General features: G+C 37.7%; 1 protein-coding gene across 1 annotated transcript; it reads left to right on the forward strand.

Annotated features, from left to right (window-relative positions):
• Positions 1-6441: 6441 nt before the first annotated feature.
• LOC118109363 (hepatitis A virus cellular receptor 1-like) lies at positions 6442-10904 on the forward strand. Its single transcript, XM_047339770.1, has 6 exons — positions 6442-6615; positions 7082-7180; positions 7265-7432; positions 7922-8038; positions 9492-9745; positions 9938-10904. Exons 1-6 carry the CDS (start codon positions 6567-6569, stop codon positions 10163-10165), a joined length of 915 nt encoding a protein of 304 aa, XP_047195726.1. The 5' UTR covers positions 6442-6566; the 3' UTR covers positions 10166-10904.
• Positions 10905-11502: the final 598 nt, after the last annotated feature.

Here is an 11502-nt window from a genome sequence, read left to right on the forward strand (position 1 = left end):
AGATGTCATGGTGTCAGGGTCAAAGGTCATAATTTCCATGTGGTTAAGACCTGACTAGATCAAAAAAAGGAAAGAGTTGACTTTAAGAAAACATGTAACTTCTGGTACTTTTACACCAAGTATCATTTTAAAATACTGGAACACTTCAGTTTTAATAGGATTACTTACTCTCCATTCTGCTTTCGCTCTCATATGTGCACTGCGAAGGTCACGAGCTCATTGTAACAGTCACCTTAAGATCCCCTATATGCAGCCATGGGCCACTTACTGTTAAGCTCAACAATGGTGACTTCCAGGCTGTTGCTGAAGTGGTCAGTAGAACACCAAGCCCTTTTTCCAAACATGTGAAAACCAAATGAAATTACACACACTTAAATGCATTTCACAAAATATGGGCATAGTTTGTTTTTCAGCCATCTAATTGTGACTTGTGATATAGCATCCTGTTGATATTGGTGAAGGAGAGCTATGTGCATCTTAAGCTGTTTCCCACCACTATTAAAGGTTCTAGTTATTTAATAACACTAATTCCATTTAATATCTGCTGGTGAAGATGCATAGGAAAATCTCCTCATTCTTAATAGGGCGGCTGTGGCTGAGGGGGTAGAGCGGTCATCCTTTTAACCAGAAGTTCGGTTCGATCCCATTCGTTCCCATCTGCATGACGAAGCTTCTTTCGGCAAGATACTACCAAATTACTACCCACATTGCCCATCAAAGAAAAAAGCTGTCCATAGATGTACTGTATGAATGTGTGTGCGCATGGCAAAAAAACTGTACTGTAAAGTGCTTCGCGTGGTCATCAAGACTATAAAAACGCTATGTAAATACAGACCATAAATAAAACCCCCACCTGATGTTGTGTTGCATGCCTGTAAGAGCTGCAGCCCAGTCACGGCACCAAATAACACATTATCAATGAGCAGATGACTTCTATCCAACAACAGTATTGTAGTAGTTCATGAAAAATACAGTTGTGTATATCTTCTGTACTGTATATGTATAACCTGTTGGAGTGCTAATCACAACACTTGCAATCTTTTCTAGATTTTGGTGGTCCCTCCCCTTCCACTATGTGCTGTAGCTAAGCCACGTGCACTGCATGTTACTATACACTTACGTGCACACTTAAGTACACGAACTGAGCCAGAATATCAGGATTTTTTAATTGACCCCTTCATGTTTATGTCATCATGGGACAATTCACCTGCCCCCAAACCCTCACGAGTGAAAAGACTCCTGTCGGGACCATTGTTTTTGCCCAGTTGATATAAGTCTTCCCTTTCAGTGTTTCTCTTGACCTTATGTAAAGTTGTAAATTGCCAGAAGATGGCGACAAAGTATCATACTTATCTAAATTTCTCCTGCCCACTGTGTTCATTGTACACAGTGAGGCATGGTAGGGAAACAGCTTATTTACATGTGTTTCATCAATGAATGTATCGTTTGAGAATTGTGTGATGGCACTTGAATCATTGACGTTTGTTTTGTGGACTTTCTCAGGAGCAGCCGCTGAATCTCCTCACTGCAGATTGTGTTGTTATTATGTTCTACGGTTGAATGTTGGGCACAATTTGCTGAACTGAATTTGAAAGTTATCAAAACTAAGTATGATGATGCAGATTGCTGAATGAACAGGCTTTTATGTCAGAGACACTGATTGCTGTAATGTACTTATTTGGGCAGGTTGAGAAACAAGCAGCTGCACTGCTGGGTTCAGGGGTGGGGAGCAGTGGGAGTAGCTGCTCCGACCTGAGCGAGCAGAGGCCGAGTGGCTGACTGCTTCTGGCTTGATTGGCTGACAGATGAAGCAGGAATCCTGACCACAAGAAATACTGAGTAGGAAATCAAGCAAGCATGCAGGTAGAAAAACAAGGCAGAGATCCATAGACATAAGAACTGGGGCCTGTAAAACCAAGATTTGAAGTTCGACAAGGATATCTTTTCGTTATCAGGCCTCACTTAACCTAACATCAGCCGTCCAGGACAACATGAACAACGCAACTGGTTATCAGGTGTCTCAGTTAACTGTGGGTTTTCTTATCCGAGTCATTAATCATATGCGATATTGTCATAACCCTTAATAAAGTTCTTTAGATGACATGAGAAGAAATGCTGATATCTGCCAGGAAAACAACTAGAATAGAAACAGTAGACATGATTTCCTTTTAAATATAAGGCTAAAGATAAACTTTAAATAAGCAGAGGAAGGTTAGATTAAATTAGGTTAGATTATATTAAAGGTTAGGTTGGGCAATTTAGATTTAGGTTAGGTTGAGTATGATTAGATTGGATAATCTCACTTAAATTAGGTTAGGTTGAGTTGGGTTGGTTAAGGTAAATTTATGTTAGAGTAGATAAGGTTACTTTGGGTTAGGTTAGGCTACTTTGCATAAAGTTAGATTAGGTGTAGAGACCAATACTTATACTTATACGATACTTATCACAACATATAGGGTTGCGTGAAGTCAGTGGTTCACATGACACATAAGCTATTGACATTTAAAAAAAATTATAATATCAATATAAACTATAAGAATCACTAAAATCCAATAGGCAAATTTAAATAATTCAATTTAATATTGGTTTGGAGTCAGTGATCCTAAAACTATATATTGTTTTGTATTAATATTCAAAATATCAGAAGCAAAAAGTAATGTGTCCTCTAGGGAAATAATATAATTCAGCAGTGTTTAGGTGTCAGTGGTTCACATCACCTGGAAGCTATTTATAAATATATACTATTGAGTTGATATATATACATATATATATATATATATATATATATATATATATATATATATATATGTATATATACACACATACACATATATTAATTATATAAATATAGGAAGTACTGAAATCTAAAAAGTAAAAAAAGAGGTGTGTACTGTAGCGATACAATTTGGCATTTGTTAGGAGTCAGTGGTTCACAACATGACATGGACGCTATTGAAAACAATACACCAACACATTTAAACGTGGTTTTCCAACATGTGATCACATGTAATCCCTAAAGTTTAGAACTACATGGCTGGACAGGCTCCACATGAAAACTATGATGTGTCCACTTCTGAAATTCATGTTGGGATTTCAATGTGATAATACACAAAGACATAATGTCAAGGTCACATGTAGTGGGGGACGGTGTTTGTGTGACACACAACCTTCCTGATGAAAATGGACAGTACGTTTCATTTGCCTCACTGAGGTAATAACATAGGGAGGCTGTGTCAGTTCAACAACAGCAGGTGTGGCAGTGTTGTCACAGCACATCAACAACACGGCACACTCTAAAGTACAACCCTCAACTGAACTGTGTTTTAATCAAATTCTTTAAGACACACGATTACAAGGAATCTTATTCATCAATGGATGATTAATGATTAAAGGTAATGGAAAAATCCACTGTTAAAGGTCAAACACAAGAGTCACAGTTAAATCTGAGCCTTACGTTTAACATTTAACATTTGTCCTGCTACTGACTCCACAGCCACTAGGTTTGTCATCATTTTGTGTGTTTGAGAGGTCAAATAAATGTGTTTAGAATAAAATATACAATATTATTATTATAGATAAATAGTTAGTTCAAAGTTGTTTCATGAGAAAAGTAGATGCAGAATGTCACGCTCTCAAATGGACAAACTAACTATTTATTGGAGTAAAAGTCAGTGTCTCTGGTTTGAAGGGCTACGGTCACAGTGATGAGAAATGTTCGTGTCAGTGTCATTGCAGCCGTGAACATGAAGTTGAACTGGATGCGTTACAAGGAGTAAAAGCTTGTAGTGGAGTTTGAGTGACCAACATGACACTTCTGATTGTATTATACAAGAAACCCAGAAAAGGTTCATCTTAAAGGAAAGATGTGCTTTCACTACACCAGTGTTTCTTTCCACTGGTGTGTTTTGGATTTTTTTGTGAATGGAAAATTTTGGCAAAGTTCAAAAGCCCAAAGTCTCTGGTAAAGGGAGCACCTCTCCTCCCCAGAAAATACTGAAGTTTCTGAAATGCCTCGTCAGTAGCCTGGCCAATATTTCCGATATATCTCCAACATTTCGTACACGTGCTGTGAGTGGTTGACCATTTACAACAGAATGGGCCAGGTGGGTCCTTAAAGAGACAGGGACAAAGTGTTTCAGTGAAAGGCTGAAAGGAGGAGCAGCAGCAATGAACAGTATATGTGTTTTCTGAACATTAGAGCCTGTAAAGTAATCAAAATGATATACCTGAATATGAGTGTAATATGTGTTGTTTAAGGAACTGTCAGAGAGTCATTTACTTATGAGGAACTAGAGATGGTGTTGTATATTTAAGCAGCAGTGATGTTGAAGATGATGATGAAGGAATCTCCGCGGGCACCGTTCTTGCTTGTATAATAAGGTTTATTACACAGAAGTTACAGGTCAGGACAGGTACCTAGGTAGACCCGGAGACGTTCTCAGCCAATGCAGAGGTCTGTCTCGCCGGTGTACATAAAAATGGAAACCCCTCCATCGAACAGGTCAAAGAGCATTCTCCGAGGGAGAGAACTAACGAGTAACATATGGAATAATAATTAGGAAATCTGAGAGTCCAGAAACAAGGGCCCCCTAGCTTTAAACCTGTCATTATGTTTTACACCCATGTCAAAACGATCTACGTTAGCTGAATATACCACAATGGAAAAAACATTAAAGGACACAGCAAAAAAATACCAGTACCAGGGGAACAAACAATGGGAGAACTGCCTCCCATTGTTTTAATTGCTGTCTTTGCAAGCCATACAGACTACTTCTACAGGTGAGGGTTTGTTTGAGCATGTTGTTTGAGCTGCCACTTGAAAAGACAAGTGACCTTACTACGGATGGAGTCAAAATCCAAAGTCCCAACAAACTTCTGTTTTAAAACGTGAAGTTTAAAAGCAGAAGTTTTAGTTTCACTTCCCTCATCCCTAAATTAAAGTTCTGGCAAGTGGAACTGGTTGAGGACATATGAATATGCAGGGTGAGTTTGCAGAAGTCTTTCAGGCATTTGGTGAGAGGTTTCAGGGCAGGAAGAGTAAACAAAGGATGGTGTTGTTGGCTGCAGTCTAGGTAATACATTGTGACTGCATGTGTTAAAGGATAAGACATGGGCCAAAGAGAAAGTGCATGTTAAACTAAAATGTTGTTTGAATTTTCAAGTGTTTATTTGTACAATAAGTTTTATAAGGTTTTACACTGGAAACTGGATGTCGTGATCACGGATATAGTGATTAACATTTTATGGGTCAAAGCTTGGGACAGAATTGTTCCTATACAAATGCTGTTTAAATAATTAGGTTATAGTGATCAATTAATCCACTTACAGTGTTCATTTTAGGTCTTTTCCTCCATGTTTGGACTGTAAAACAGTTATTATTAACAGTTTTTACCGACTCTGTCAGTGATTTACTGCTTCTCTCTGTGTCTCTATAAGTTTACAAAGTCTGTTGTTTTCACCCAGTCTGAGTCTACCCATGTGTTCGATGACACTGTTTGTGCGCACGCTTGCGTACGCGAGTGCGCTATGTGATATCGCCCTAAGGGAACTGCCATTACCTTTTTTAAGTTCTAGGACTATGTTACAGAAGCTTTATGCAATTCAGTTAAAGTAATCAACCAAGATCACTGTAAGCGGTTTCCACTAAGTTATTTGATGCTCTAAAAATGGGGTGAAACGTATTGATTGATGCTGAGACTGACTCACAATTGGCCAAGTGCGTGTATCGATAGAACTTAGCTACCACAGCAATCCCACGATGCTACTATGCAGACTCTGGCTCCAAATGTGCAAAATGGCAGTTTTCCTTCAGCAGTTTGTTCGTTCAGGTCAATTCAAGTCAAAAGACCTTATGTTTATTTGTCCTCTGAGAAGCAGATGAATGGTACTGTTTTTGGTGCTCTGAATATTATTTTAAGTACACTTGACATGAAATCAACAGAAATTCTTTATTTACTTCAAGATGTTGAGAAAGGTTTTGTTGGTTCCATTAAATTTCTGTTTGATGTTGTACAGTGTAGTTGGAGTAGTGACCTGAGGTGGTACAGTCATCAGTTAAATTATGATAAACACCATTATTTAACTAAGTGGACTGACTGGTTGGCTGTATTTCAGATGGAACAAAAATAGGCAAACACAAAGCGTGACAGTGAATTATGAGTCAGTGTGGCGTGAGTCAGTATGTCAGACGGTTTCCTCCCTGTCAAAACATTGTCGAACGCAAAATATAGAGTTGTGCTCATTTACAAATATAAGACATAAAGCGAAACACGAAACCGTTCTTGTTTCGGACATTTTTACTTTATACTTTTGCAATACAATCTAAACAGGTTTACACTGACGACATTAAAAAGGGTGTTTTCAGGTGTGATGACGTGATTTTCCCTCAGACAAAAGAGGGACTGACAGTCTGAATGATCAAACTTTAAAATGAGAACACGCCCAATCCCTGAGGTATTTAGACATGCATCACAGGTAAATATATTCAATACCTGCAAAGTATATAAAGCATCACTGTGCTGATAAGAGTAGTATAAGGAACCTGTGGTACTTACCTGTTCATCAAGATGAAGCTGCTTCTTTCTCTGACTCTCTTCTGGGCGCTCTCCAGCACAGGTAACTCTACTTTTCATTTCTTCAATACTGTCAAAAGCTACAGAGTCTTATTTGAATCTAATTAAAGAAATTTCACCATAACCAACTTTCAGGAAGGAATTTAACTTTTATGCTACATGTTTAATGTAATTAAAAGAACTTATTTATTGATCCTAAAAGGAGAAACTATACTGTAAAAAGTTACAGTATAGCACTACAACAAACAGATTAAAGAGGTAAACTAAACATATAAATTTAGAATTCATTATTACATTTTTCATTTGACATAGATTTTTAATGCTCCATTCCAGTTCACATGCATTTTCATCAACTCCATTTTTATCAGTTATTATTTATTCCACCCCTCATATTTTTGATCTTTGATAAACCACAACAATCCTTAAGCCCTGAGGACCTCACACATTTGACTTGACATTCAGATCTGATCATAATAGATTATACTTGACTATTGTTCTCCACACATCAGGTGGAGCACTTCTGTGTCAAACTTGCACAAATCCATCATGTTCTACCACAGTCCCACTTACATGTTCCTCTGGGATGTGTATAACAGCCTCCATTCAAGGTAGACTTTTCTACATTACTTTCCAGTAACATACATGTACTGTAAAGTTAAACAATATTAACAAACTGCACTTTGACTCTGTAGCCATTTCATTTGGGACTCCAGGACAGCAAATCTACAAGGCGTGTGCACCGTCCTCCCTGTGTCCAGCCACAGGCTCTCAGACATTTTCAGTTAACTTGGGTGTTTTGAGTGTACTTGCATCTGCAAAGTGCTGCAACACAGATAACTGCAACTCAGCCAATCTGCCTGGTAAGTACATATACATGACTATCTTATACATAACATTGATAAGATAAGGGAAAAAAATTTCTGACATGTTCTACTATCATTTTGTAATGCTGTAATATTCTCTATTCAAATAAACATATACAGTGATTGAGAGTAGTGGAAAACATGTAACAGAGTAATACAATACTACAATTACAAATAACAGTTAATTTAATACAGATGATAATCGAAATGTTGCACATAATTTATGGTAACCCTAACCCTAAAAAATTGATAACATAAAGGGATTACTTTATTAAATCTACATACATCTACATAACTCATTCTGAAATGTAAAAGTTGTTGTAATTCCACTTACTTTACTGCAATTCAGACAGTCCAGCTTGTAGTCAATGAGTAATTTAATTAATTTAAAAACAAGCAAAAAAGCGAAGACTAACAACATCCCTCTTCTGACATGTTCTATTTTCATTTCCTGAAAATAAAGGATGCCATTCTTGTTTGTTTCAGCCCCTGCAGCTGTGTCAGCTAATGGCCTTCAGTGTTTCTTTTGTAACCCCATCACCTCTCAATGCAACAGTTTGGTACAATGTAAGGGAACAGAGGATCGCTGTTTTGAAGCCAGTGGTGAGTCTTATATACTGTATAATATACACTGTGTTTGAAGTTGATCTTTCTATATATATATAAATATATATATACTATATTTATGTACTTAACTTGTGGGCATTTTTAAGCACATCTGTATGCTAGTCTTTACTAATCCATAACATTTTAATATTAATAATAATAATAATAGTTTGAATTTATATAGAAACCTTTCAATAGACCCAAGCACGCTTTACATGTGTCAGTGAGGACAAAAAGAGAAAAAGAAAGGAAAAGAAAGTAATTCACACAAAACAGGACAGAAATAAACAGCACTTATGGCAGGGTGGAACCTTAACTGAGGCCAAAGGCCTTAGTGAACAGGTGGGGTTTGGAATGTTTTTTGAAGCTGTCAGGGATGCAGCGTGGTGGTTTTCAGCGGGGAGAGAGTTGCAGAGGGTGGTTGCTGCGACACAGAAGGCTCAGGAGAGCAAACCTGTGTTTGAGGACCGCAGCCTTCTGAGCGGCGTGTAGGGGTGGAGGAGGTCAGTTAGATATGGTGGGGCTCGGGCATGGAGGGATTTATAGGTGAGAAGGAGGAGTTTGTAGTTGATGCAGGCCTTAATTATAGTTAATAATAACTATATCAGTTAATCTGCCTGTTATTTTCATCATTCACCATTAAATCATTGAAAAAGCTTAAAATGTCCATCACAATTTCAAGTAACTCAAAGTGAGGATATCAAATGTTTGTTTGATTGACTTATCACTTAGGCTAACTGAAAAACCAGTGCGACTAATATTAAGTACATATCTTACAACAATAGAACAAACAATGATTACTTTTAACACAATGAGCATAATTTCAGAAAACATTTTTACAAACATTTTAAAGCAAATTTTTTACTTGTGTCAAAGTATTTTTAAATTGTGGAACTCTTACTTTCACTTAGACAGAATCCTGACAAACAGTGTCTTGCTGTCCTATGCTGGTTGAAAGTTTTAGGCCGTTACCACCTCGGAAAAGACCCATTATCCACTGAAGACATGTTCTGTGTTGCACATGTAACCAAACACGACCATAGACTGAAAATAAAAATGGATGACGCGTCTCTACTTCCTCCTGCTGTACAAAAATGAAGCCAAAATATCTGAAGTATTCACGAGGTGCTAGCTTGTGTTGGTGACATCATTTGGAGTCAGACACTGCACAGTTGTACCGCGATTTGAAGCCGCAGTATCAAGGTCACACCAATACATGCGCTCGACCAATCACGAGTCAGTCTGAGCTGTCAGTCTGAGCTGTCAATCATGATGTTTCACCCCATTTGTATCATCAAATAACTAATCAAAACCAAACTTATCAGAAAGAGTTAGCTTCACTTTTGGGAGCTATCAAAGTCGTTCATCTTTATATAAGTCTATGCACACAACAAGTGATATTACAAATACAAATACAATTTTAAAGTAACACAGTGATTTTCTTCTCCAGTGGGAAGTGGGTCGACCACTATTTCAGCTCGTGGTTGCACGTCTGTAAACATGTGTGGAGCTGGTTCCATCCTGGGAAGTGTTGGTAACATCAGTGGACTCACCTGTTGTGGCACCAATTTATGTAATACTCTAACTGCAACAACTACAACTGTTCCAACAACTACAACTGTTCCAACAACTACAACTGTTCCAACAACTACAACTGCTGCAACAACTACAACTGCTCCAACAACTACAACTGTTCCAACAACTACAACTGCTGCAACAACTACAACTGCTGCAACAACTACAACTGTTCCAACAACTACAACTGTTCCAACAACTACAACTGCTGCAACAACTACAACTGTTGCAACAACTACAACTGTTCCAACAACTACAACTGCTGCAACAACTACAACTGTTCCAACAACTACAACTGTTCCAACAACTACAACTGCTCCAACAACTACAACTGTTCCAACAACTACAACTGTTCCAACAACTACAACTGTTCCAACAACTACAACTGCTGCAACAACTACAACTGCTGCAATGACTACAACAACTGCTGACCCAACAACAACAATCTCCACCTCAGCCGCAGCTATAACTACTGCAAGTGACGCCTGTTGTATCAGACTGGGTATGATCCATCTGCTGATCGGACTCCTTGTCTTTACTGTCTATTAGAACATAGGAAGAAAATGGGACCAGAGAAGCCACCAGAAAGCCTTTGAAAGACCCCTTTGAAGTCTAACTTTGCATTTACTCACTGCCATCTTTAGCAAGTAATTACAGGGGCTAAAAGAAATTATAAATTTAGGAAAGGGGGTTGGAGTCCAGGGGAAGCTGATGTGGGATAAGAAGGCACCAATGCAACAGACACATAGGCTTCAGGAACACAAAACAAAGGTGGCACAACCTTTTGTCACAGTTTTCATTTTCTTGGTACATATTTGCTTTGATTTTCTCTCAAATGTTTGTGTATTTCAAATGGACTGAATGCTCTGTCATTATATAATATGTTATGCTGTGACAAAGAAGAAAATCTGTCCTCATTTTAAAGACAACATGTTTTTGTTACTCTGACTAAAATTGGGCTGTATGTCATCTGTTAAATTTAAGAATATAAATCCACTTGAAATTATAATTATCATAATTTATACTGACATCTCGCCAGTTACACAGTACACGTTGAAATCCAAAAGAAGTTGCCAGCCAATGACAGTGTTCTTGCAACCAGTGATGTAGCAGCTGTTAACAAGGTACACAAGACTTATAGTGCTATCTCATTCTAAAAAAAAATATTTCTGCATAATGAAGTCCACACAAAAATACATTTTCATGTAAGATACCGACTAAGCGCAATGCAGCTTTCAGTATCCTTTCTGTAAAAAAAATGTTCTAAATAATAAATTGTTCCTATTCAGTTTGAGTACCTGCTGCTTATCAAATTGTGAAATGTGTGTCCCATGTTTGAGAATTTGCTGCTTCTTTTTCGAAGTACTTGAAAATGCACCAATGATGATGTTATCATGAAAGGGTTAGTTTAAAGCAAATAGAGGGTTATGGTGACGCTCATCCAAAACACAGCAAACCCCACTTTACTTATTTATTAGTTATACCACAGCCTTTCAAGGTTCTGATTTTGACAATTCCTGTCAACAAATTTTGTTCAAATTTTCTTCTTTTAGAGTTTTAAATGTTTCACCCTGCTGGTGAGGCTTCGATTCATACTTTGTTTCTTTGTTCTATAATTTTTTTTCAAATTGTGACAGATTTATTCTTACTTTATAGTTGTAAGGTTTCACCATGTACAATTTTGATCGTCTGTAATTTTAGCAAAGTCCTTGACTAAAAAGTAGCATAAGTCCTTTGAGTTGAAGTGTGTGGGTGCAGACCCAGAAGACTCTGCAGGCAAACATCAGTATATTGAATTGGTTTTGGGCAGCCATGGGTTGCCAGTGGAGTTTGATGAGCAGGGCACACAAGACATAGTGGTGCAATCTGGAATTTGTAATGGTTTC

The sequence above is a fragment of the Hippoglossus stenolepis genome, chromosome 5 (genome assembly GCF_022539355.2).
Source record: "Hippoglossus stenolepis isolate QCI-W04-F060 chromosome 5, HSTE1.2, whole genome shotgun sequence".
Taxonomy (NCBI): domain Eukaryota; kingdom Metazoa; phylum Chordata; class Actinopteri; order Pleuronectiformes; family Pleuronectidae; genus Hippoglossus; species Hippoglossus stenolepis.